Source organism: Monodon monoceros, unplaced genomic scaffold, assembly GCF_005190385.1.
Source record: "Monodon monoceros isolate NGI ecotype Baffin Bay Population unplaced genomic scaffold, NGI_Narwhal_1 Super_Scaffold_13, whole genome shotgun sequence".
Lineage (NCBI taxonomy): Eukaryota > Metazoa > Chordata > Mammalia > Artiodactyla > Monodontidae > Monodon > Monodon monoceros.
The window spans coordinates 71562539-71590517 of NW_021703769.1; the positions used below are offsets into that span (position 1 = coordinate 71562539).

The 27979-nt window shown below is 43.1% G+C and overlaps 1 protein-coding gene across 2 annotated transcripts; it reads left to right on the top strand.

Moving 5' to 3' along the window:
- Window positions 1-609: 609 nt before the first annotated feature.
- Window positions 610-27974, top strand: NIPSNAP2 (nipsnap homolog 2). Of its 2 annotated transcripts, XM_029221040.1 has the most exons (10): window positions 610-773; window positions 10631-10770; window positions 10853-10898; window positions 13767-13861; window positions 14197-14267; window positions 15193-15333; window positions 16181-16212; window positions 21323-21417; window positions 25549-25632; window positions 26825-27974. In XM_029221040.1, the coding sequence occupies exons 1-10, from the start codon at window positions 682-684 to the stop codon at window positions 26887-26889; spliced, it is 861 nt and encodes a 286-aa protein (XP_029076873.1). In that variant the 5' UTR covers window positions 610-681; the 3' UTR covers window positions 26890-27974. The 2 variants fall into 2 exon arrangements, with proteins under 2 accessions (XP_029076873.1, XP_029076874.1); XM_029221041.1 differs by lacking the exons at window positions 10853-10898; window positions 14197-14267 and having other exon boundaries at window positions 626-773; window positions 26825-27950.
- The last annotated feature ends 5 nt before the right edge of the window (window positions 27975-27979 follow it).

Sequence of the window (27979 nt, forward strand, 5' to 3'; positions counted from 1 at the left end):
CCACCGGTTACATGCTCTCCCGTCCGTGTTCCCTCCCTTCTCTCCATTTCAACACTCGACACTCCAGTCATTTCACATCCAGCCCCACCAGACTGGGACGGCTCGAGGGCGAGGATGGGGCCCAGCCCACCGGTGCTGAAATCAACGGGAACAATGGGGTCTGGAGACCACGAGAGAACCTGAGTGTGCGTCCATCCAGAATGCTTCTATTACAGCGTAATAGGCAATATATTTACACGGAGCAAAATCCAAAAGGGTATTCGGGGAGAAGCCCGCCCCCCCCAGCTTCGCACCCCAGCTCCTGGATTCCCCTAGGAACCGTGTTACTCTCCCCTTGTGGATCTCTCCACGTGGGTTCAAGCCTTGCCCTTGTTCCTTTGGCGCACCCTGTGTTACGCACCGAGCTCCTTTCGCTGGAGCTTAAAGTCTCAAAATAGGTTTTTCTCCGGTTTCCCTTTCTCGCGGCTCGCAGCTGCGGGACCTCAGCGCCGGCACGCACTGCGGACGCGACCGCCGTGGGCCCCGCTCCCCCTGGCGGCCGCGCCCCGCACTGCAGCGGTATCGCGCCCGCCCCGCCCTGCCCCGCCCCCGCCTCGGCTGGCCCGGCCGGGGGAGGGGTCGCGGCGGCGGCGGCGGCGTCAGCGGCGGCCCGGGCGGTGGGAGCCGAGGCGCTGGAGCAAGATGGCGGCGCGAGTACTGCGCGCCGGCGGAGCGGCCTCGGCTGGCAGCTTTTTGCGGCGGGCCGGCCCCTGCAGCCTCCAGCCCGAGCTCTGGTGAGCAGCGCCGCCCTTTACGGGAGCGGCCGGGGAGGGGCCGCCGCGGGGCGGAGGGCACGGGTCCCCGGCACGAGTCTACGCCCCGGCCCGGCCGCGCTCCCACTGGGCAGGGCCTCCCGGACTGCGGGGCGGCGGGACCGAGGCCTCCGTCGGCGCGGCTGGGCGAGTCAGAGCCTCGGCGAGGTCGGAGTGCCTGCCTGCCGGGCCGGCCGGGCTCAAGGTCACGGTGGGAACGACGCTCGGCGCCGAAGCCACGTCCGCGCGCCGAGCCTGCCCGGCCTGCGGGACCCTGACCCGGCGCGACCCGGAGCAGTGGCAGGGCGGCGGGCGCATGCCTGAGGCCGCAGGCCCTGAAGTTGAGGCCGCCTGAGAACACTGCTCGCCCGCGCAAAGCCTCAGTGCTTAATTCCGCAAATGGCAGTAGAGATAATCCTCACTTCCTGGGTTGTTGTGAGGAAGAAATAAAATACCGCATCGTCCCCGGTGAGCCCTCAAGTGGAGGTCGGGGAAGTAGTGAAGAGGTGTCAGCCCTAAGAACAGTCGTTGACTTGCATTTAAAAGTAGATAGCGAATCAAAAAGTATGTACAGTTATCAGCACTAAGGGGACGTTGGCTTCGTGTTTAAACTCTTTTTCTAACCTCATTGGATTAAATATTTGGTCAGAATCCATCCCTGAGATAGCCATGTCCCATTTTCCAAATCGAAAAACCAAATCCCATACTAACTTACACATCGATTTGCTTCTTCGGTTTCTTTACGTTGGGTAACTTAAATTTCCTCTTTTTGTTTGTGTTTAATTAAATAGTGAGCCTATAGAAAATACAGTTGGCACTTAAAAATGGAAGCGGGAGGGAGCTACCTGTTAAACTCCTAATACGGGCCAGCTTTATACTGATACGGCTTATTTAATGTAATCCTAGTAGCACTCTTAAGAAGTAATAGGATGTGCAGTTTAGAGATGAGAAAGAACCTAAAGGGCTTGAGACACGTGGCTGGAAAAGGCATTTGAACCCAAGTTTGTGAGGCTTGAGGCCCAGGGCCCTTCCTAGGACTCATGCTCAACTTGTGTTTCAAAATTTGATATTTATGTTTCCAAGTTGGTTAACAAATCACCCTCCGTTTATTTTTATTCTGTTATTAAGTATCTACTGTTGCTTTATTTTTTCACACAGATGATAAAAGCCCATGAAATTGATATTTTCTTTTTTTCACAAAAGACAGCTGAGACTGAAGGTGTTCCCCTAAAGTGCCCAAGGTCACTTGAAGCTAATAAACTGGAGATTTGGACCTGGGTGTGCCCGGTACCCCCACTTCCTGCTGGGGCCAAATGCTCTTGACACTGGCGTCCTTGTCTCTATACAAGGTCCCCTGTACCTTCTGACTACTCACTCTTTCCCGGGCTCTAGTCTGCTTTAACTGTAGGTGTTCTTTAGGACTCAGTCTGGACCCAGCTAACTCATTGATTCTATCAGATATTGAATGTATATGATGTCGATGAAGCCCTATGAACCTGAGCATAATAGCCATGGTCACTCTCCCCAGGAAGCCATGGCAGAGGTGAAATTCCACGTAGACTTACAGATTGAGGTAGGTGGCATGGGAGAATCAGGGAACCTCCCTGCATGAGGTCATGGAAGGCCTCTCCGAGAAGGTGGCATTAAGCTGAGACCTGAAGGGTCAGTGGGCATGAAAGCCGTGAACGGGAGGAGTCAGGCATGCTGGGAAACCCGAGAAAAATCTAAGAGCAGGAGTAAAGGGAAGATGGAGAACAGGTGGCGAGCAGCAGGGGCCCGATAATTCCAGGCCGCACAAGCCGTTGAGAGAGCTTGGATTTTACTCTGAGAGCCATGGAAGACGTTTAAAGGTATACACTTTAGTGTGACATGATCTGATCTACGTTTTTAAAAGATCAGGCTGACTTTGAAAAGGGGACAGTCAGGATGATGGCCAACTAGGCAGATGCTGGTGCCATTTACCGAGACTCGTTTGTTTCAAAGGTGAGAGTGCCCACCACGTGCCAGGTGCTGTTGGGAAGCATCAGTGAATAAGGCACACAGGGTGCTTGCTAGTCATTCAGAGAAGGAGGAACAGGTGCAGGGTGGGGAGGGGGCGGATCCAGGGCAGTTTTGAACCCGGTGAAATTGGAGATGTCTGTGGGCTACTCGAATAGAAAGACCCAATAGGCAGTTGGCTTATTGTACCTATATGACTCCTCCAAGGAGATGTCTGGACAGCATTTGAGAGTTGTCAGCATATAGGAATGCAAAATGTTAATAGATCCATGGGTTTCAGTATACTATATTGTATTTGATTGAAATTTTTCATAATAAAATGCTTTTTTAAACTATAGGAATGGATGAGATTTGCTTGAGGAGTGTGGATAGAGAAAGAGCTGAGAAGCAGGCCCTGGGCTGTATGGATATTTACAGGCTGGATATAGGAAGGAGAGGCAGCAAGGGAGCTGGAAGGGGCAGCTGTAAGGTCATTATTGGTCAGTGCCCGGGGGCGGTATTTCAAAGAGGGAGTGGTTCAGCTGTGCCAGATGCTGCCAGAAGGTTAAGATGACGGAAGAAAACCACTTACCGGAAGAAAACCACTTACCGACAGGGGTGGTTGTGAGTGACATTGCAAGAGTGGTTCCAGAGGGACGGAGGACGCGTTCCCGGGAGGCCGATTTGCCAAGCACATCTTCGCTCTGCTCAGTGCCAGGCCCTCTGCTCAGCTGTTTACTGAGCACTGCATCAGTGTCCCCCAGCTGCTGGAAACAACCATGTACCCAGAATTTAACTCATCTTCCTCCTGCAAAGCCTGCTTGCTCCTCCTGGGTTCTCTCTCCCCAGCCGTGGAACATCTTGCATTTAGTGGTCCAGGCCAGAAACCAGGTCTTCCCCAAGCCCTTCCCTGCCTGCTCCCGCCCGTCTAGTCAGTTGCCAGATCTGTTAGTTCTGCCTCCAACATGTCTTGACTGTGCCTCTGCATCACCACTCGACTGGATCCTATCAAGAGTGTAGACTTGAAGCCATTGGTGAGGGGGACAGCTAGAGAATTCCCCAGAACAAATGAGCAGGACATTTTCCTACTAGAAAGATCTCTGACATGAACCCTGACTAGATCCTAATCCCTCTTCCTTTCCACCCCACCTCCACCAAGAAAAAAATCTATAAAAAACATTTTAGGGACAATTGGGGACATTTTAAGATGGAGTGGATATTATTATAGAATGATTATTTTCCTTAGATGTGATATTTATTATTAGTGACATGGTTTGTCCTTGATCTTAGGAGATGTGTGCTGAAGTATTTAGGGATGGTGTATCATGATGTCTGCACTCTGGTTTCATATGGTTTGGTAAAAATGAAAAAGCAAAATATATATAAACAGTAAAAATTATAAAATGTTCATTTTTCATCTAGATACAGGGCATAGCGGTCTTTGTTATACTGTTCTTTCATCTCTGTGTCTGAAGTTTTTCAAAATGAAAGGTTGGGGAATGGCTGTCTCTAGCAGCAGTGGCGAAGACAGATTTACTGGGCTTGGCGGTGGGGCGGGGGAGAGGAGTCCCGTGGCTCCTGCTTTAAGGCAAGACTCTTCTTCGGGTGGGCCCTTTGGCCTCCGCCCCTCCCCCTCACCTCTGCCGTATTCACATTCCCCTGGCTTTGGCAGCTAGAGTTCTGCTTCCGAGAAAGTCCTTCCTCCCGTGGGCAGCAACCTGACAAACTGTTCCTCATCTTCCAGGCCCTCAGCTCAACAGGTGCCTCTTCAGAGGGCTGGTCCACGTCTCCCTCAGGCTGACCTAGACCCCACTCCCTCTGCCCCAGCCCGCCACGCCCACCACCTGTGTCTCCACGGAGGGTCCCTTCTTCCCCTGGACTGTGATCATGTTTGTCCGTCTGCTTCCACCAGCAAACCAAGCTCTGTGAAGTCAGGGCCAGGCTTATTCCTCTTCGTAGCCTCAGCCTGGCCCAGTGCCTGGCACATGCAGGGCACAGTCCGTGCATATTTGGTGATCAGACGACCAAAGCCCCTTGCCTCATCCTGTGGTCTCTGTGTTAAATGTATTTCCCTTCTGTAATTTGCCCCGACTAAACCAAAACGCCATCTTCCACACCTAATCAGTATCCGTGTCTTCTCCTCTTCACCTCAGGAGTATCTTTTGAATGTAATCCATCCCCTTCATCCCTCCTGCCATCATCTTAACCCAGGACCATCCTTTGGTCCATCCCGTGAGCATCAGATGCCTTCGGTGTGCCGGTACTGCTGGACTGGGCAGCCCGCCAGGAGCCCAGGAGCCCTGCTCCCTGCCTTTCTCGCTTACTCCACCACACCACCGCCGGCTGCTTTTCACGCCTGGATCTTTTCTGAAAACTTGCTACCGTTGCCCCGTCTACAGGATAAGGTCCAGCTGACAGGCTTGGTGCACGGGAGCCCAGCCCCCCTGGCCTGCTTGCCCTCCCGTGGTTCCTCTCACTGTCCTCCCACACCCTGTTCTCTTGCCTTCCTGAACGCTTTGCTGTTCCAGAAACATGCCACACAGCTTCACGACTCCATGCCCCAGGACACGTTGTTCCCTTTGACTGGGATTATCACTGGCTTTGTGCCTGTCTTGCTTGTCCTCCAAGACAGAGCTACAATGTCTCCACTGGAGTCCCTCTCGCTCCTTGCAGGCCAAGGCCAAGGCGGTTCATTCCCTGGAGTTCCCACAGTGCATGTGAGTCCACAGTGTCTGTGACCGCTCTGGCTGTTTACTGATAGGTTTTTCCCATGACAGTGGGCAGGCTAGGCATCTGTTCATCTTTGTATCCATTGAGCCAGGCACATAATGCTTTTTCTATTTAGAATCTAGTGTTTTGTAGGATGTGCTGCCCCCTACCTCACCCGCTGTAAAGTGCCACCCAACACATATGATGTTATAAAGACAGCTGATTGCAGTGTTTGTCACTCTTGGTAAAGCACCCTGGCCCAGCCCAGGTCTTATCACCCTGACAGCTGTTAGCATGGCTGCTTCTATCCCTTTCCGTGATTCAGCTTGGACCGGGCACATGAAGCAGTCTTGGTCACCTGCCAGCTGAAAGATTTCAGAGTTCAACAGTCAGTTGGGGCTATGCTGCGCCACACTGTTTTTCATTTGTCAAGACAGTTGCTACCCAACTTTGACAAGTAAGCAGCACTCAGGCTCTTGTTGTGTGTCCTGTGATGTTGACTACTTCTTAGGTCAATCTTTAGCTTACAAAGTGGTGTCATATCCCTTACCTCATCTTACCCATCCTAAAGTAAATCCCTTTGGTATTAAAATCTGGAACGAATGCTCACTTGGGGAGGTTTGTGTGGAGGAGGCATCCCTTATTAGTGAAAATATTTTGAACTTTACAGTTAGATCTGGGTTCATATTTTTATCTTGCTGCTTCTTAGCTCAGGTTGTGTAATAACCTCTGTGAGCCAGTCCTTAAAATGCAATAATACCTACCTTGCTAGATTGTTGCAGGGATTGAATGAGAAGACAGGAGCAAACTGCCTAGTCCAGTGCCTAGCAGGAAGTGTGTGCTTATTAGCTTGTAATCCCCTTAAATTCTAAGGAGGAAGGGAAGAATTTGGAATTTTTTTCCCTTCCAGATTTAGTCCATCAATAATTCTTTATTATAAAGTATTAAATGCCATAGGAATTAAATATCAATATGAGTGCACATGGTATACGCTTGTCTATGCACTTCTGGAAGGATTCATTAAGAACTATTAGTAGTGGTTGCTTTGGTGAGTATTTCTTAATGAAATTCCTTAGTGCTGATATTTTTAGAAACTTCCATTGTACCCCTTTCATAAGGGGTACAATGTTCATAATTGTTATTACTAAAAAAAAAAAAAAAAAAAAAAGAACTATACAAAGTCCCGTTAAAAAAATCTTAAAACTGGGCTTCCCTGGTGGCGCAGTGGTTGAGAGTCCGCTTGCCGATGCAGGGGACGCGGGTTCGTGCCCCGTTCCGCGAAGATCCCACATGCCGCGGAGCGGCTGGGCCCGTGAGCCATGGTCGCTGAGCCTGCGTGTCCGGAGCCTGTGCCCCGCAGCGGGAGAGGCCACGACAGTGAGAGGCCCGCGTACCGCAAAAAAAAAAATCTTAAAACTTTCTCCTTTGCATATCACTAATTTTATATGCTTGCCGTTTCGCTTCATGATATTATTTGAGCAAATATCCCAAAACATGGTGTGTTTAAAATACTTTAAACACGGGAATTCCCTGGTGGTCCGATGGTTAGGACTTGGTACTTTCACTGGCGAGGGCCTGGGGTTCAATCCCTGCTCAGGGAACTAAGATCCCACAAGCCACGTGGCACAGCCAAAAAAAATAAAATGAAATACTTTAAACGAAATGACAAAAATGTTTTTATTTTTATTGAAGTAAATTTTACCATGATTCATTTGGAGAATTGCCTTCTTCAGAATTAGTTTATTTATATAATCAAAGAGTGGGGACTTCCCTGGTGGTGCAGTGGTTAAGAATCTACCTGCCAATGCAGGGGACGCAGGTTCGAGGCCTGGTCTGGGAAGATCTCACATGCCGCGGAGCAAATAAGCCCGTGCGCCACAACTACTGAGCCTGTGCTCTGAAGCCCGCGTGCCTAGAGCCCGTGCTCTGCAACAAGAGAAGCCGCTGCAATGAGAAGCCTGCGCACCACAACGAAGAGTAGCCCCTGCTCACCACAACTAGAGAAGGCCTGCGTGCAGAAACAAAGACCGAATGCAGCCAAAAATAAATAAATTCGGAAAGAAAAAAAAAAGTGAATTGAAACCAGACAGATACCATATGATTTTGGTTTCTGCTAAAGAGCTAATAATTTTTATATATAATTTCTTTTAATTTTAAAAGTTTTTTTTAAGTAGTTTTAAAAACAGTTTTTAAATCTCACCATTAATCAGGTGCTGTCCTAAGTGCTTTAAGTGTATTTACTAGGGGTTAAACGTGTACTTAAAAAATACAAGAGTAAAATAAAAAACATAGTCAATACAGATATTATATGGGGAAAGATGTGTGTCTCCTCTATTTTAACTCTCCATCCTTCCTTCAGGGATACCACCATTAACACTTTTCTTAATTCTAAGGCATTTTAACATAATAAAAGCAAAATGGAAGAATTTCCAACTTCTTTTTACAGATGCCGCTTAGGACTATATATTTTTGTCCTATGCACTAATAAGAAAAATTGCATGTACTGGTATTAACTTGTTATTTTGCTTATTTAATATGAGCTTGCTGCTTTTTAATCTTAAAAGATTTGAAAAAATGCTTTTCTGTTTCTTGATCATTACTGTATTTATAGAAAACATTTTATTGTTAATTTTATATTTTGTTTATATATTTGTAAGCTCCATCGGTCAAAAAAAAATCTTTTTATCTGGTTTCTGGCTATTTGTGATAATATCCTATGAATTGGTTTTTAAATTTAAAACAGTCATATGGAGTGAAAAGTGTTCTGTAATGTTTGTTCATTAAAGCAGCAAGTCAATTTTTTTTAAGCAAAAAAAGAAAAAGGCTGCCAATGTAACCTGTGAAATTTAGAGTTCTGTTTTTTCTAAACCACCATAGTTGAATAAGAATAGGAATTTGTATTAATGTGGAATCCACTCGTTCATCTCATGAGGCATTGGGGAATTTGCATGTCATGCAAGTTTTTCTTGCCTCTTGTTTAAACTCCCCTTCCTTAACACCTGGGGTCACTCTCTCTTTACCACTTATATTTGCTTTATGGTATCTGTGGCCTTAAACAGGTCTGCTAAACAGATTGAAAATGGTCTGTAGGAAGTCATCTAGTGTTTCCAAGAGATCCCCCCAGAAAAGGCTCACACTGGCCTGTGAGTAGCCAGACCTTGTTTTGAAGCACTGGATAAGATCTGAGTGTTTGTATTGGTCATTTGGGATCCCAGCACGTTACTGCCCTTGGCATGATCTAGCAAAGGGCAGAAAAGATCATTTATGTGTACGTGAATTAAAGATCAAAACAATAAAGAGTACGCCGTGATAGCCCTGGCCAGAGAGGATGGTCATCCGCATAAAGGCGATCGTGCAGAAAGAATGGGCACAGGCTCAAACGACTACATTCTGTATGATTCCATATATGAGACATTCTGCAAAAGGCAAACTGTAGAGACATAGAACAGATCAGTGGTTGCTAGGAGTTGGGAGAAGGGTTGATTACAAAAGGAGGAATTTTAGGGAGTGAAGGAACTGTTCCCTATCTTACCGTGGTGGTGGTTACATGGCTTTATGCATTTATCAAAACTCACAGAACTGTATGTCCCAAAAAGAGTAATTTTACTGTGCATGAATTAAAGTGGAGAAGATGAAGGGACGCGATTTGTCATTTGATTATGGTTGTGTGAAGTTAGGAAGAGGGTGAGTCTCAGCCAGGCTTTCATTTTTAAAATCTTGTTCTCAGGTTATGTATACCTATATACCTTACCCATAAAGGAGTTTCTAAACATACACTTTAGATATTTTAGCTAATTTTAGGTATAAAAATAATATATGTATATGGAAAATTCTCAAAGAGTCCAGAAGGTTATACAGCGAAAAGGAAAACTCTCTCCTCCCATCCCAAGCCCACTCACAGTCCCCAGATGTCCTCACTATTAGCAGTTCACTTTGTGTGTGTATTTGTGGTACTGTTCTGGGCCTGCTTTTCCATGTAACTCATCTCAGCGATACCAACATATCAGTGCGTGTAGATCTGCCTCATTCCTTGTATTGATCGCATTCTATTCTGATTTTGGCTCTACCTTGATTTATTTGACCAGTCCCCATTAATGGGTTCCAAATTGCCTGTACCAGGAACAAACTGGAAACAAGGTAGTAAGGAATGCTTGCACACATTCAGCCGTGTGCACTTGTCTAAATATAGCTGCCCGTGGGACATACTACAAGTGCAACTCCTAGGCCGAAAGGCCTACGCAGTTTTAATTTTGCTATAGGTAATGTCACACTGCCCTCTAGGGAGGTCACACAAATTTGTGATCCCACCAGCAAAGCATATGGGAATTAAACATGCACTTAAAATTTCACGGGTAAAGTGTAATTTGTTACTTAAGTCAAATCTATCCTCACTTTCTGACAGCATGGATAGTAGGAGTTCAGTTATAAGATGAAAATAAGCAAATTATTTATATGTTAATGAAGTGTGTATTCTTAGGTTTTTGTGAGTTAAAAATCTTGATTCTAAGGTTAATTTAGTTTAGGGGTAAAATAGTTTTTTTAACGAAAGAATTCACTTTCTCTGTATATTCCTTTTCACATTCTTTTGTTGTGGTAAAGTACATATAACATAAAATTTGCCATTTTTAAGCACAGTTCAGTGGCGTTAAGTATGTTCACATTGTTGTACAACTGTCACCACCATCCCTCTCCAGAACCTTTTCATCTTCCCCAACTGAAGCTCTGTACCCATTAAGTAGTAACTCCCCATTCTCCCCTCCCCTCTGCCCCCGGCAACCACCATTCTACTTTCTTTCTCTGTGAATTTGACTATTCTAGGTTTCCTTGTATGGTTTTTCTATGTTGAAAATTTCCTTGGAGGAAGGAAGGACACACGGTGGAACTCACAGAGATACACATGAGAACTCTCCTAGGAGTGCCGAAGTTACTTCTCTCACACTCCGCTCCTGCGTTCAGAGTGCACGCTGGTGGCATGGAAAGTGGACATGCGGTATCCCAGGTTCTAGAATAGTGCCTAGACGGCGTGCTCAAGGCGTATTTGCTGAATGGATTGATGAATTTATGAAAACAATGTACTACACGACACAACCTAAAGACCCTGGGATCTTTGTACCTCTGATTAAACTCAAATTTTTGCATTTGTTATTCCATAGGAAATTGGCGTCTTCCATTAACAGACCTCGAGAGGACAGCTGGTTAAAATCCTTATTTGTCCGGAAGGTTGATCCAAGGAAAGATGCTCACTCTAATCTCCTAGCCAAAAGGGAAACAAGCAGTCTGTACAAGTTACAGTGTGAGTCATAGGTTTGCTATCTTCATAGTTGACTTTTTTCCCTTTGTTCATAAGTTTATCGTTGAATTTTCTTTTGTTTCAGTTCACAATGTTAAACCGGAATGCCTAGAAGCATACAACAAAATTTGGTGTGTATACCAAACTATCCTTTACTTGGGGAAAAATAATGATTTTAATATTTGTCAGTTGCACTAACCCTTGATAGCAGAGCGAGATCTTTCACGCCTCTTCTTAAAGCTGAACGTGGAGAGGCTCTTAGGTTGAGCTCTGTTGGGCATTACCAAGGATGTTTTGATTTTAAGCGCTTGTTCAGCTAACTCCTCACATAGGCTATCAGACTTTGGAATGTTACTAGACTCTTTCAGGTTGGAAGGGACCTTGCAAGGCGGTCTAGCCCAGCTACTCATCCAGTGCTTGAGTCCTTTCTGCAGCCCTTCCTGACGCTATGCCTGAATACATTTCATACGCTCCATTTCTGGACAGCTCTGAGTGTTAGGAGTTAGAATTCACATCCCTGGGACCTCCACTGTGTCCAGTTTTACTCCTAAGTAATATTGCCACGTGAGAGCCCTGTATGGATTTCAGAAGAGCTGCCATTTCTTCCCGGGTCTTCCATCCGCCAGGATTCAAGTCCCTTCAGCAGATTCTCATATGACATGAAACCCATATAGTCTTATAGAATTTGTAAACTTTAAGACCAAAGAGAATTAAGTGCGTTAGTTATTAACAGAAATAGCATTTTAATGATCAGTTGTCCACAAATACAATTTAAAAGCTTTTTTTAACCTTTCATATCTGCTGCTGTCATGAGAAAGCAAACGATTTTGTTACCAGAATCAGCGTAACTTTCAGAAGCAGAACATCTTTTGTTGTCTTATTTTTGGAGGTGGTTCGTGAAATATAACATTAGCGTTGAGTTTCTTGCTCACCTCAGCACAGTTCTCTTTATCTTAGAAGTGCCCTAAAAACAAATGCTTTTTTCTAATTCTCTTCTCATAAAATGGAATTTTTCTGTATGCGGATGTTTCCCTGGATTATCTTTCCTGTCCTGTTTTGTTTTTTTTTTTTTTTTCACTTCATCTCCTGTCTCAGATTCCTGGCTATCTATTCATGTTCTCACTTCAAACTCAATGTGCAGAATTACGCTGCTCTTCCAGTTTCTCCATGTGTGACACTCACCATGGTTTTATTTGACTCTTGCCTTAGTTGTATGTGATTAGCCGGTCACTAAGGGCTGTGTATTCTTCATTTGACGTGTATTTTGCTTCTCTTTGCTTGTTTCCCTCTCCAGGCCTGTTGAGGCCCATTTCCAAGTAGCCCTTTCTGACTGCCTTCCTGGGTTTGAAGCTGCACCTGTACCTTCGCCCCACCCTGCAGTCCGTTACCCAGAAGTTGGTCAAATTGATCTGCTTGAGTTCTGTTTTCTCCTTCATCATGTTTGTTTATCTTTTCTCTGAAACTTTCAGCAGCTGCCTGTTTCCAGCCTGGTTTTTAGGGGCCCAGATAATGAGGTTCTTCCCAGCTCATCGAGTTCTGAGTACAAATACTACCTACCTTACAGCCTCCATTCACCTGGGTCATCTGTGCAGGCTTCCGTCTTCCACACTAGCTCCAGTGCTGAGTTGTTTACTTCCTGATCGTGTCATGTGGCAAAAAGAAAACCCAATTCCATTTCCCTGACATAATCTGTCTTTCTCCACCCCCAATTTCCATCAATCCCATGTGATTTCTGAACTTTCACGGGTCATACATCAGATACATTTAATATCTGATCTTAATTTTAAAAGTAAATGCTACCCTTCAAAAAATTATGTGGTTTGGTCGTTGTACTGGGTCTTAAAGTCATTTGAGTTTTCAGTTAGACATAAGACCATTCAGAGCTTTTCTCTGTTAACTAGTCATATCCACCCAGTCCTAGTGCTTCAACATCGGGTGGTGATCACTAGCTTAATATCACTTGACGTCAGCAAATAATCAGAAGAGGTTCCATTTCTGACCCTTGATATCTTTTTGCATCCATTGTTGGATCTATATGGCACTTTTTCATCGTAATTTTTCTATTCAAAAAGTGTGCAAATTTTAGCTTTTCTCTTGGTATGATGCAGTTATGGCTCTTCCCTTTACCTTTCCCTGTCCATTAGAATCTGTAATGCGGGAAGGTTTCCGTGGAACCAGGCTCTGACACCTCTGTTAAATTAATACACTGCCAGGACCATGCTCAATCAATAGCGACAAACTGGGCGGTGTGTCTGGCGTGGGATTAGGTGCGATACCTTTCAGATCCCCTCAGCTGGTTGAATTGAGTAGAAACTAATTTATGCCTCATGTCATCGCTTTCATTTGGATTCTCCTGCCCCTTTGACGCCCTTCGGGATTGTTGGGGTCAGGGTTGCTTCCAGACTGTGTTGTGTCCTGGCTCCGTCGTCTTCCTTAAAGCCCACTCGTTCCCTTAAAGCCCACTCGTTCTCTGCTGCTGCTTCCTGTGCCTCCTGGGCCGCTCCTGTCATCTGCCCCATCCTCCACATGACCTTCTTCCCTTTCTTTTCCCGCGTTCTTTTTCTACTATTCACATTTCTCTCATCCTTCCCATCTTTGGAACCAGCAAAAGTTAGCTTTCATACACATCACCATTCCTAAGTATATACTTCTTTTTTTTTTTTTTTTTTTTTCTGAAACAGCAAATAATAGACTCATAGTTCCTGGAATTTTTGGACCTTTGGCTCTTCTTTATCATTTTTATCAGTATACTTGAGTTACTTACCACTGTTCTAGATAGCTGGGGTATCAGTCACCTAAGCTTCTGATAATTGGGACATGAGAGCACAGCAGAATTCAGCCAAAAGGCTAATTCTGCACGTCTTTTTATCATAAACGTATTCTGAGGTCAGTTGTCAGAACACAGAGTAGATGACCTTTTCATGTTACTGATCATGTGTTGTCCACCTGGTGTAATTTCGGTGGTTGTTTAATTAGTGTTGCTCTTTCTTCTCTTTAAGTCAAGAGGTGTTGCCAAAGATTCACGAAGATAAACATTACCCTTGTACTTTGGTGGGGACTTGGAACACGTGGTATGGCGAGCAGGATCAAGCTGGTAGGAAGCAGAAGTCTTTGGAATAAACCCTTGTTCCTTAAGCCTTTACTGTCATTACTTAAATGATTTTTAACATAATGCTTGTTTTTATAAGCAAAGCTTTCCGAGTCTCAGTCTAGTTTTATGGTTAAGGTGGTTTCTTCAGTAAATCACTGCAGAAACTCCTTTTTGATCGTTTTTCATGTTTGAATCTATTATTGAAACTTTATGGTATAACTTGAGCCAACACACATTACAGTTTTGTACTGTGTTAACACCATGCGTATCTAGAATATTTTCAAGGTAAGAGTATCATGAAACTCTAAATGTATGTTATCGTTTAAAATATATTTCAGTTCACCTCTGGAGGTATGAAGGAGGTTATCCAGTCCTCACGGAGGTCATGAATAAACTCAAAGAAAATCAGGTAATGATTTTTGAAAAAGACTAATGATATAGTAGATGTTAGTACAGAATTAAGTGACTCTTTTCTGCCATCGTTTTTGTTAGTAAACTGTTAGTTTTCTGTAGTAAAAATTTTATTATTTGGACTCTTGAGGTTGTATTTAAACATAGAGTAACCAGTTGTAATACTATTAAAATGATAGTTCTTATTGTAAAAGTCAGTTGTACTTTGATAAGCTGGAACTTTGAAACCGGTAAGTCAGTCTGGGTTACCTAACACATATCTGCTTCAGGAACTGACAACCACATATTCTTCATCTTGGGCCGACTTTGCTATCCTCCCCCTCCCTTCACGAAGAGGTGTGTGTTAATGGAGAATATTCTACCAGCCATACATTATTAGGAAAGAAAACCTTTTGTGTAGACTCCCCGTCCATATATAAATGACTTTTTTTTTTTTTTTTTTTTGCCTCGCTGTGAGGCTTGTGGGATCTTAGTTCCCGATCAGGGACTGAACCTGTGCCCTCAGCAGTGAAAGCACAGAGTCCTAACCACTGGACTGCCAGGGAATTCCCAATATAAATGGCTGTTTGATTTCCTGATGTTTTGAGGTGTCCATGTCACCTGTCTCAATATGCTGTCAAACAGTTAGAAGAGCCTAAAATCATAGGAAATTAGTTTACTTTGTCATTTAAATAGTTAGGATGACTATGTAGTTTGATATCTAAACTTGGACACTTTTGAGAGTGAAAGGGAATACTAATAGTCATTATGCTGGTTCAACAAGATGTAAACTGGGACTGCCTCAGGCCAACTGGACCCTATTTATAATAGTATTCTATTGTGGGAGGAACATAAATGTTGCTAAAGTGGGTTTATATATAAATCTTCTAATATTTATGATGTAAATATTAGAAGATTTCATGAGCACCTTTGTTCACTCAAAGGAATTTGCGGAATTCCGTAAGGCGAGAAGCAACATGCTTCTCTCGAGGAAGAATCAGCTGCTCTTGGAGTTCAGTTTCTGGAATGAACCTGTCCCACGGTCAGGACCGAATATATATGAACTCAGATCTTACCAGCTCCGAGTAAGTACTGAAATAGGAGTTAGCTGTCCCCTTGTTCTTCTGTGCAGAAGGACACGCACCCCTGATGCTGAGTGGACCGCAGACACTGAGCGAATGTTCTGTGATGTGTGTTTGGCTTGTTTTCTCCCCTGTCCAGTTCTTCTCCTCTTATTTCCTTTCTTTAAACCTTCCTTCTTTCTCCTCCTTTCTCTTTGCTAAGCTCATTTGTTTTTTATAGCCTTACACATAAGAGAAAAGACCTAACATGCAGGACCGGCTACATTATATAGCATCTATTGTCATTGAACTAGAGCAGCTAATAAGCATGTGACTGTTGACATTATACAGCACTGTAAGAGAAAAGGGGAATAATATTTGTACGACTTTCTAGATATTCCCCTACTTAGGTGACCACTATAAAGAAAGGCCCAGGTGGCAACATAGTCAAAGTGAAAAAGCATCAGCAGATCTCGGTGGCCAAATGCTCAGTGCTATACTGGGAGAGACAAGTGGTGTCCTTGTTAGGGTTACTTAAATTGGATTATTTAAAAATTTCACAATAAAATCTGAGTAGGTACCAATAATGTAATCATCGTGGGCCTAACTATGGTTTTTATGACTGTAATTGGATGACTTAATTAACTCTCACTTTGTGTGTATGTTGTCTTCTTAGATGAAGCCACAGAATATTACTTCCACTGTGGGATAGGTATGAACACAGTGAATAATACTATTTTGTTACATTTTTTTTTATCTGTTAGATCTCACATTATTAAAAGTTAATTTTTAAGTTAGTCTTGTCATTTTTTATACTGTTAGTTCCATATTTCTTCACAGAAGAACTAACCGAATCCAAATCTCTTTTCAGCCAGGAACTATGATTGAATGGGGCAATTACTGGTGAGTATTTTACCAAATGATGAGTTTGTGAAGTCTTATAAATAGATTCTTTTAGGCGATAGTGTTACTTCTAGAAATAAAATCTGGGGTTAGTGCCATGATTTGATACTAGACTGTTGTTTTGTTTGATATATTTGTATTATGAAATTTTTCAAACATATACAAGACTAGAGAGAAAAATACCGCAGGTCTCCCTTCCATACCCATTACTTAGCTTCAGTAATTATCAACACGTGGCCAGTCTTGCTTAGGTCTAAATCCCCCAACCCAGAGTATTTGGAAGTAAATCTCAGACAACATAAAATTTCATCTATAAATATTTTAATATATATCTCCAAGAGATAAGGAATTTTTATTTAAATAAAACAAAACCCCCCAAGTGTCACATGAAGTTATTTCATATTCTTCTTGGATGTTATCTTTTCTGAAGTGTTGCTTTTGTCACATAAACAGAGCACCACAATGATACAATTGCTACTTTTTTTTTTCTTAGTTTAGCAAAATATGAATTTTTCTTCAAACTGATCTATAGATTCAACAGAATCCCAGTCAAAATCCCAGCAGGCTTTAGAAATGCAAGGGACCCAAAATAGCTAAAACAACCTTGAAAAAGAGGAACAAAGTTGCAGGACTCACAGTTCTCAATTTCAAAACTGACTGCAAAGCTAGAATAATCAAGACAGTATGGTACTGGCATACGGACAGGCATATAGATCAATGGGATAGAATTGAAAGAAAAGAAATAAATTCTCACGCACGTGAGCAATTGGTTTTTGACAAATGTACCAAAGCAATTCAGTGGGGACAGATAATCTTTTCATCACAGGGTCCTCAGACAACTGGGTATCCTTGCAAAAAGATGAATTTAGACCCCTGCCTCACACTGTATACAAAAACTAACCGAAAATGAATTGTAGACCTAGATGTAAGAGCTAAAATACAATACTTTCAGAAGAAGACATAAGAGAAAATCTTCGTGACCTAGGATTAGGCAAAGAGTTCTTACATAAGCACCAAAATCACAGTCCACAAAAGAAAAGAAATGGTAAATTATAATTCATCAAAATTAAAAGCTTTTGTAATTCAAAGGATACAGTTTTAAAAATTAAAAGACGGGTCACAGACTGGGAGAAAATTTTGCAAATCACACATCTGATAAAGGACTTGTATCCTGAATATATGAAGAAATTATACAACTCAATCACGAGAAGATAAATAACCCAATTACAAAATGGGCAAAGGACTTGAATAGACAGTTCTCCAAAGATACACAAATAGCCAAAAAACATATGAAAAGATGGTCAGCATCACTAATCATAAGATAAATGCAAATCAAAACCACAATTATTTTCCATTCATCTCACACCCTTTAAGAAGGCCATTATCAAAAGAACAGAAAATAACAAGTGTTGGCAAGATACAGAGAAATTGGAACCCTTGTGTACTGTAGGTAGGAATATAAAATGGGGCGGTCATCATGGAAAACAGTACAGAGGTTCTTCAAAACATTGAAAATAGCATTACTCTCTGACCCAGCAACCCTACTTCTGGGTATATATTCAAAAGAATTCAAAGCAGCATCTCAAAGAGATGTTTGCACACCCATGTTCATCACAGCATTATTCACAGTAGGTAAGAGGTGGAAGCAACCCAGATGCCCATCAACAGATGAATGGATAAAAATGTGGCATATATATATATAATGGAATATTAATGCAACCTTTAAAAAGAAGGAAGTCCTGCCACATGCAGGGTGAACCTTGAGAACATTATGCTAAGCAAAATAAGCCAGTCAGAAAGGGACAAATACTGTATGATTCCACTAATAGAAAGTTTCTAAAGTAGTAAAAACCATAGACACAGAAAATGAAAAGGTGGTTGCCAGGGGCTGGGTGCAGGGGAGTTGGTGTTTAGCGGGTATAATTTCAGTTTTGCAAGATGAAAATGTTCTGGCGATCTGTTGCACAACAGTGTGAATAGACTTGGCCCTACTGGCCTGCACAGTTGAAAATGGTTGAGATAAATTCAATGTTATGTGCTTTTTACCACAATAAAGAATAAAATCATAAAATAAATTTGGGAAAAAGAAATTTAATGGGCAAAGAATTTGAATAGACATTTCTTCAGGGGAGCTCTATGAATGCCTAAAAAGGACGTGAAAAGCTGCTCAACATCCTTAGTCAGTATGGAAATGCAAAGTAAAACCACAGCGAGTTAGTACTTCATACCCACTAGGATGGCTATAATTAAAAAGACAGAATAACGTGTTGAGGAGGTTGTCAATGAATTGGTACCTTTACACATTTCTGGTGAGAATGTAAAATGGTACAACCACTTTGGAAAAGGAAAACCATGATTTTTACTTACTTTCAATTTATATATTCTCTTCTTTTCAGTTATAAAATTTCTTGCTTTGGGCTAGATAATTTCTAAGATCTACCTCCAAAAAACAGTTCTGGGATCTTTTTTTCTAATGAATCTTTTCTTCTTAGGTCATCAAAGGCTAAATAATGCAAGGTAGAATTCCTTTTCATATGAAAACTAAGAAATACATATTTGATTGTATACTATTATTGTAGACATTTTATTAAGGAATTGGGGGGTAGGGTTGATGCTATAAGCATAGTAATTTAGTTGCCCACAGAATAGGATCACCCAGTTCTATGTTTCCGTATTACTCATTGAGACTTGCCCACCGTGGAATCCACAAGGAAGGAACTGAGGTTATTCTTCAGTTATTTTAAAAATTATTTATAAAGCCAGTTCATTCAATTTGTATTTTGGCACATAGGTAACTAAGGTGGTGATCTCCTCTTCACTTCATGCTTCTGATTATTTCCAGGCTAAGGCAAGTTATGTTTTCTTTGCCTACTGAGAAAGTGAATGAGAAAAATTCAGAATGAAATGAACAGTCCTGAATATTTATCACTATCAATGAAACTAAGGGTTTTCCCCCTTAGGGTTAGAATGCACATTAAAGAGATTTGCTTAATTTCAATAATTTACAAATCAGATTTGTAATTTTTGTGAAGATTATGATCACTTAACACTACATGTAAGGTTAAAGAAATTAACATCGCTTGGAGGTAGCCCATGGGGGCAATAGCAAGAGATCCCTCCTTTTCCCCTAAAGAACCTGAAAGCATGGGTCACCTTTGTGGAGTTAAGCACGTGGTGAATGAGAGCCAAGATGTACAAAGTGACCTTGAGGAGACTGGCTTCCTCACTCCCACCACAGGCTGCCCTTGCTCTGATTCCACACCCCCCTTTGAGATGTTCTAATTCAGTTACTATGAAGTTTGCCTCTAAGAAGAGAATGCGCTGGTCAAGCCGACTCACTTATCTTGTCTCTCACTATGGATATTAGTGGATTGAATCCTTGTTCATAGTCTCCAGCTCTTTTTTTTTTTTTCGCGGTATGCGGGCCTCTCACTGTTGTGGCCTCTCCCGTTGCGGAGCACATGCTCCGGACGCGCAGGCTCAGCGGCCATGGCTCACGGGCCCAGCCGCTCCGCGGCATGTGGGATCCTCCCGGACCAGGTCACGAACCCGTGTCCCCTGCATCGGCAGGCGGACTCTCAACCACTGCGCCACTAGGGAAGCCCTCCAGCTCTTTTAAATGAATTAGAATGAATCCATCTTCCCAAGTCCTGTCCACTCTGGGACCCTAATATGACTGAGACATCAGGCCAAGCCTGGGCAGTGTTGATATAAATTGACTGGGTAACTGGGGTGTGGAGTCTGAGAGACTCTACCTGTGACCTTCCTACATCACTTGAAGCTGCTTCCTTCATTTTCAACTTTGGTTCTAGAAAACTGCTTTAAGAAAACATACACATTTTAAAAACTTGTTTAGGATTTCAAGTGCATCACTAAATATAAAAATAAAGTACTGGTGCAGACACAAAAGAAGATGTTTAAAAAGCTGATACCTTTTGCAGCAGGGAATCTTAAGAAGCAAAGTTTAGGGCTTCCCTGGTGGCGCAATGGTTGGGAGTCCACCTGCCGATGCGGAGGACGTGGGTTCGTGCCCTGGTCCGGGAGGATCCCACGTGCCGCGGAGCGGCTGGGCCCGTGAGCCATGGCCGCTGAGCCTGCGCGTCCGGAGCCTGTGCTCCGCAATGGGAGAGGCCACAACAGTAAGAGGCCCGTGCACCGCAAAAAAAAAAAAAAAAAACAAAGTTTAAGGCAAGTGCCAATTTTTAACCAGTTTAATCACATTTCATGTTATACACATAGACACGTGTATCCGCACGTGATGCATACATAATGAATGCCATTTGGTACTCATTTTCCTAACGGTTTGCTCAGGTAAGTGGGGAGAAAAGGAGGCAGCTTCAGTGTTGGCAGTGACAGTGAACTGCCAGGAAGCTCACGTCCATGGTTCTTCCATATGCTGTCTGAGGGGTCGCAGAATTCGACACCCGCCCTCGGCCGTAGATCACAGAGCTTGCGGGTTTCTCAGAGTTCATGGTGTGCAGCTGCTTTGTAGGTGCGGTGCACTTCCTTCCTCTCTGTTTTAAGCCCTGTTCTCGAGGCAGGGTCCCTGTCTCCCTTGGAGTACAGTGCCTGTGGCACCGTGGGGTTCTCAGATCGAGAATTCCCTCACTTTCTCTCAGTGTGTTCTTGGAAAGCAGCTTTTTTTAAGTTGACAGGTCCTAGCCTACCCTCTGCCAGTTTTCTAGACTTTACGTTAAGAATCAGCAGTGCAACCACATATCCTCACGTTGTTGTTTTTATTTTTTATTTTTATTTACTTTGGCTGTGCCGGGTCTTCGTTGCGGCATGTGGACTCTTAGTTGCAGCATGCATGCGGGATCTAGTTCCCCAACCAGGGATCGAACCTGGGCCCCCTGCATTGGGAACGCGGAGTCTTACCTACTGGACCACCAGGGAAGTCCCATGTTGTTTTTATTTTAATAGTTATGAATTACTGTCCACTTTTCACAAAAATGACTGCTGTAGCTATAGAAAGGTATATTTACATCTTATGTACATTGAAATAACTTTCGAATGCATTCTGAACAACTTGTGCTGAGGATGGAGGGAACTTACTGATACTTTTTAACATACCTGATTCAATATCTGAACGTTGTTTTTTTTCTTATAGGGCTCGTGCAATTCGCTTCAGACAGGACAGTAATGAAGCAGTTGGAGGATTCTTCTCCCAGATTGGGCAGCTATATATGGTGCATCATCTTTGGGGTATGTTTTTTTCCCTTCATTTTTGTATTCCTGGGATTTCAGAGTTCATTACTAACTAACTTGTCCTAGGCAGTAAATCGTATCTCAAGTCAGGAACCTTAAACACTGCTGCTGAGCCAAATGTCCCAGATGGAACGTAGGTGCTGGGCTACCCGGAACAAGAGGTCAGTAGTGCAGGGTCCACAGATGTGCAGCACGTCAGTGCGCTGGTGAAAGTGAGAGTGGGGCGAGGCAGCAGCCCCGGGCAAGGGGAGATGATAGAGCTGCCCCGGGCTCCCTCAGGGACGGTCCTGCATTCCATGCAGAGGAGGTGCCCACACGCGCGCCCACCCCCTGCCTTGGGTCTGACTCCACTGCCCCAGAAGCCCTTCTCTCGCCTTTTCCATCCCCGCCCACTTTGGTTTGGCACCATCTTTGGTGTCTTTCAGGGCCTGACTCAGATGTTCCCCTTTGTCCCCAAGGGAATGTCGCTGTCCCCTGAGCCCCCAGAGCCCAATACTGTGTGTGTGTGGTCACAGTCATGGCTGTTTATGTCTGTCTACCTGCTGAACAGGTACCGGGTCTCAGCAGTAGCTTGGTTCATTCTGGGCACATTTGTAAATGGTTATTAAAGAGATGAAAAGCATGACTTTTTCCAAACCTCATTAATTTGCTGAGGTGTTGGTTTGCCCTGTTTGGTCCACCAAGTGCTGCGGAGTCACGTGCCTGCTGGGTTAGCAGGAGGCTCAGAGACGGGTGACAGGTCTGCTGAGCGGGAAAGCAAACCTGAGGGACAGGCCACCAGGCCATGCGCGGTGAATGACGCAGGGAGTTCCAGTTGGGGCCCTCCGCGTTAGGAGTGTATATCGGGATATAAAGGGATACAAAGCTATGAATTTGGGGAAAACCAATGAAAGGTGGAATACGAGCTAGACTTCAGCATCTAGATGGGACTGACGGTAGAGGTGGGAAGGAGGGGCTGGAACAGCCATGGAGACACAGGAAATTATAAAAAGTGCTCAGGAAACTACAGGTAGTGCCGATGGGCTAAACGGTAAGATACCTGCCGGGGACCTGGGTCTAAATGGGTGAGTTGAGGCAAGAAAAGTCATTTTCACATTGTGCCCCTGGGACCTTTCCCTGAAACCCTCCGTGTCTGGGGAGGAAACCCCACTCCAAGCCCCCGCCAGCCACTGCTCACCTCAGCCACACACACTGGGCTTCCCCGGCATTTAAAAGATTGAAACCTGCACCAAATGATTAGAGGCCACCAGTAACCCTCAGCTCCCGGAATGTCAGGGGCAGTGGTGTTCCTGGGAGCTGTTTTCTAGCCAGCTGAGATTTGACCTCCTAAGGATCAGAGTTTTCAAATGGAGTAGATTTGCAAACAGATCTTTAAAAGATGTGTTCTGTGTCCCTGCCTTTTGATTATACTAACTGTAATTTAACCTTTATGGGTTCAAGGTGGGAGTGAAGTCATTTTTATCATTATTTTTTAGTGCATGATCTGTCCAGAGGATATAAGCTGAAAAGACAGACCCCTCCCCTTCCCCAGCCTGGAGGAGCCTCTGAGGGCGGCCTCTGTAGTGAGCGAGCGCGGAGACGGATGGGTCAGGACCCACGTGCTTTGGCGCACAGGCAGAGGTCAGGCACATGTCTACTCTGAGGCCCTGCCCTTCTCCACCTTCCTTTTTGTCTCGAGTCTGTGTCCCCAATGTCCACTGCCCACTTCCTACTTTATAGGAAAAAGTCTTGAGATGTGCAGAGATGAATTCTCAGTTGTCTGCCCCCAAAACTTAGCCTCACTTTTCCATTTTTTTTAGAGAAAGAGAACCAACATTTATCAAGCACCTCCAGTGTGTTGGTTATTTATGCACCACTCCCTTTAATCCTTACAGCCACACACCACAAATGAGATACCTGTGACTCACAGGTGGTGAATAAATCACCCAGGACCCACAGCTGTTCAGGAGCTGAGCCAGGCTCAGACGTCGGCAAGTCTGGCTTCAAAGCAGGTCTTCCCTCCAGCACAGCCCCCCTTCCTGTTACCCTTGCACATGATGCCATCCCTCCCCCACCTCCTCAAGGCCTCGCTGCAGCCACGGCTCCTCCACCACCCCATCTGTGGCCTCCTTCCCTTAGTATATGAATGGGCTCAGTGCCTCCCATCTTTAAAAGCCTCCCCAAACCCAAAGGTGCATTGACAGATGAACAAAATGTGGTTTGTTCAAATTCATAGAAGCAGAATGTAGAGTAAAGTGTATCGGGTTGGGAGAAGAGGGGAATGGGAAGATATTGTTCAATGGATAATGGTGGCACAACGTGAATGTACTTAATGCCACTGAACTACACATTTAAAAATAGTTAAAATAGTAAATTTTGTTATGTATATTTTATCCCCCCCCCAATTTTTTTTTTAATTAAGAAAATTTGTAAAAGAACACAGGCCTCCAAACTGTGTTCCCTGCGGGGGGTAGGGCAGGGGGGGTGGCGAGGGGTCACCACATGGTACCCTAGGTGTGCATCCGACCCCGGTGAGGACACTGCCGCTTGTCACATGAATGTTAACTGTTTTCCTCCGGGTGGTGAGAGGTAAAAGATTTTGTTTTCCTTCTATTTTTCAGCATCTTCAACATTTTATGTAATAAATTTATGCTCCATTACTAGTGGAGGGAGCTTTTGTCTTTAGATGGTCAGATTGCTAGGCCTGCAAGGTTAGGTCTTCTCATAGGGAGAAGGAAGCCCCAAAACAGAAACTAGAACTGAGTAGGGAGCCCTGGGTGATCTCTTAGTCACGACTGACACCGTGTCCAGATGCCTAGGAGGCATTTCCCTGGTCACTGGGTGGAAGGATCTTGCCCGGGTTGGGAGTCAGAGACCAAAGCACCTGGGTGAGATATCCGAATTGTACCCCAAGGACTCTGACCCTTGGCCCATGCTCTTCCCTCCACCTGGAGTGCCTTTCCCTCCCGTTCCCGCGTGTCGATGATAAAATGGCCTTTTCAACCTGAAGACCCACTTGGTCAGATCACAGCTTCCAGGCAGCTCTCCCTGGTCAGCTGTGTTCTCCCTGTTGGGTCTCTTTGTTCTCCACTGCCTTGAATACAGTCTCACCCAGATCACTGTAGTGCTTTATAAATGCTGAGAAAAATGGAATCTAATATTGCTTATTCGTAGTCTGACAGTGTGGTTACAGATTTAACATGTATTGAGGAAGTTCACTTGGTTTGTAAAGGCACGTCTTGAATCTGCTAGACTGTGAGTCTTGAGAGCGCATGGTTTTGCGTCTCCCACGAGGCCTAACAGTTGCTCAAAAGAGCCAGCTCACCGTCATTCCAGCTTAGTACTGAGTTCCCAAAGTATAGGCGGTCCCTGACTTACGACGGCTCAACTTAGAATTTTCCAACTTTATGATGGTGCAAAAGTGATCCACATTTAGTAGAAACTCTACTTCACATTTTGAATTTTGCTCTTTTCCTGGGCTTTCTATACATTCTCTCGTGATGCTGGGCAGTGGCAGCCGCAGCTCCCAGTCAGCTACACAATCACAAGGGTGAACAACCAATACACTTAAAACTATTCTGTTTCTTACTTTTAGTGCAGTATTCAGTAAGTTACATGAGATATTCAACACTTTATTATGAAATAGGCTCTGCATCAGATGATTCTGCCCAACTGTAGGCTAATGTGAGTGTTCTGAGCACGTTTAAGCTAAGCTAGGCTAAGCTCGTCTATTGCAGTAGGTTAGGTGTATTGAATGCATTTTCGACTTAACAATATTTTTGGCTTACACTGGGTTTATTGGGATGTAACCCCATCATAAGTTGAGGAAGGTCTGTAGGCTCTTTGAGAAAATGAGGAGTGCAGCAGAATCAACACTTAATGGATACACAGTTGACCCTTGAACAACACAGGTTTGAACTGCTGGGGTCCACTTATATGCAGATCTTTTTCAGTAAGTACACACAGTACTATATGACCTATAGCTGGTCAAATCCAAGGGTACAGAACCATGGATACAGAGGGCCGGCTATGGGATTTGAGCACCTGCAGATTTTGGTGTTCACAGCGGATCTTGAAACCAGTCTCCCACTGTACTAGTGGAATTATGTTTGGTTTAAGTCTTAATTCTTCTGTGTGGCTATTTTTAAGCTTACAAGGATCTTCAGACCAGGGAAGATATACGGAATGCAGCATGGCATAAACACGGCTGGGAAGAACTGGTATATTATACAGGTAATATCTTAATGGGCATAAAACATTTCATTCTTCTCATCTCATTGTTTTAATGTTCTCTCACCCTGAAGCTAATATGTATTTAAAAAAAAAAATAGTACGTTGCTCTAGGATCGTGAATTGTAAGGTTGAGGGAATGGAGAAATAGTCATATTTTTCTTTGACAGTTATAGGACATTTTTTCAATAGAGAATATTCACTCTTTCAAGTATGTATGTCGTCTGGTACAGTTCTCAGATCTTCATGTGTTGTAAATTTTACATCATTACCCTTTTTGTGCATTTCTGTATTCTCTGAAAATTTATTATACAAATAAATTTTTTTCTAAGCTTTTCCTTTCTCATCAAAATTGTCCATTCCCCAAAGCATTACAATTTAATACAGCAATTAAAAAGTAATTTTGAAAATTAATTTGGTATTTAGACTTTCCATATGTACACGTGTATGCATGTGTACATGTGTGTACACCTATACATGTATGTATACCTGTACACACACACACACACACACACACACACACACACACACACATATATACATATACACACACACTATGAAATCCTAGTTGCTTGATTTTTAGAAGAAAACAACCAGGCTGAATACCACCCAATGACACCAATGCAGGTACCACCTATGTTGCACGTCAGGTACATTTAAGCCCATATCCTACCAGGAAGATCAAAGAGTAATTTGTTCTGGAAAATAACTATTATCTTGTCTTTTAATTCAAAAAAATCATATAACTGTATGTGGCTTTGCTGTTTATTCTTACATTTCCATAAGTTCCCAAAGATGTGTTCCACTTAGCACTGACAGTTCTACAAGTACAGTGTATTTGTTCCTTTATACAGGATACAGTCAAATTATTTGATGTTATATAAATTTTAATTCAGTTGAAAGAACCTTCTGAGAAAGCACCATTTTTCTCACAATATGGACTTTCCTAATTTCCTACAAATGAAACAAACACGTTTCCGACAGAATGTTTTAATATCATCTTATAGGATGACAGCTGATCTGTCATTAGCTTGTGTATTTCTTCCCCTGAGATCAGTCCTAAATATTCCAGTACTCTATTCTGATTTCAAGCAGCATGTCTTCTGAATATTCTTAGCAACCTATTTGTTAATGTATATTTACTGCAGTCTGTTTAGAAAAGAACGAGCCTAGTAATCTTGATCTTTGTTTTCAGTCCCACTTATTCAGGAAATGGAATCCAGAATCATGATCCCACAGAAGACTTCACCCCTCCAGTAAAGCTACAGAATTTTGATGTGCCTACATAAATTTATGTGACAAGTACTTGTCATAAATTAATTTGAACTGTATATGAAGTGAAAAGAAACACTGAAGTGTAAACTGCTGTATATAGCTTGTAAGAGACCTCTTTTCTTTAAAATTTACAAAATCACAAGAAAGTAAACTATTACAGTTTGGCTGATTGTAGCAGTGCTCTGTAGTCCTCTGAAACATCCCTGTATTTGTCGAATACACCTTACGATACCGGGCCACCTCTCCCCACCCTCCAGGAAAAGAGGGCCCAAATTAAAATTGGAATCGTCTCCAAATAAGAATCCAACCATGGAAAAAAGTTAGCCATTTCTTTATAAAAAGCAAATCTGTTTTATAATTACAGATTTTTAGACAAATTTCTTGTATCAGGAAGAAATATAAATTTTGTCATGTTTCTGTAGCATTTTTCTGAGTCTCAGACTAGGAACAAATTATAAGTGTACCCAATACCTGCAAATGTTTTACTTCACTCTCATTTTTAATATCAGCATAATAAACGTGTATCATTACTGAGTTGGAAGTGGTTGATCGGTAATTCAGTCTCCACATTGTGTATCATGATATCTTTATATGAGAGGAAAAAATGGCTTGAACCTGTGTATCATATGTGACTTTGAAATGAACACCTTGAATAGCACTAATTTTTATTTGTAATATTTTTCTATAACAAAACGAGTAGCACTAGGAAAAGAGGTTTTATTTTGTAAACAATCACCTGTGACCTCAGACATTCTCTGGTTAATATTTTAGTAAGCTCACAGACGATTTTTCCAAGATCATGTATGAGGGGTGGTGCATGTTGCGATTTCAGTTGGCATAAAGCTGCATACTTTGTCTAGCTCTGATTAGTTTTTAATATAGTGTGCCAGTTTTGTGACTGTAATCATGTCAAAGTCCTGTTGAAATGAAAAATTATGTTTGACCCCAAGATCAAAGAATTTATGTTAAAGTGTGAATAAAAATCTCATACCAAATGTCAAGCTTTTACATGCGAATGGTTTTCTCCAAGAACATATAAAATTCAATAAAATCCTCTTAATTTTCACATATTACA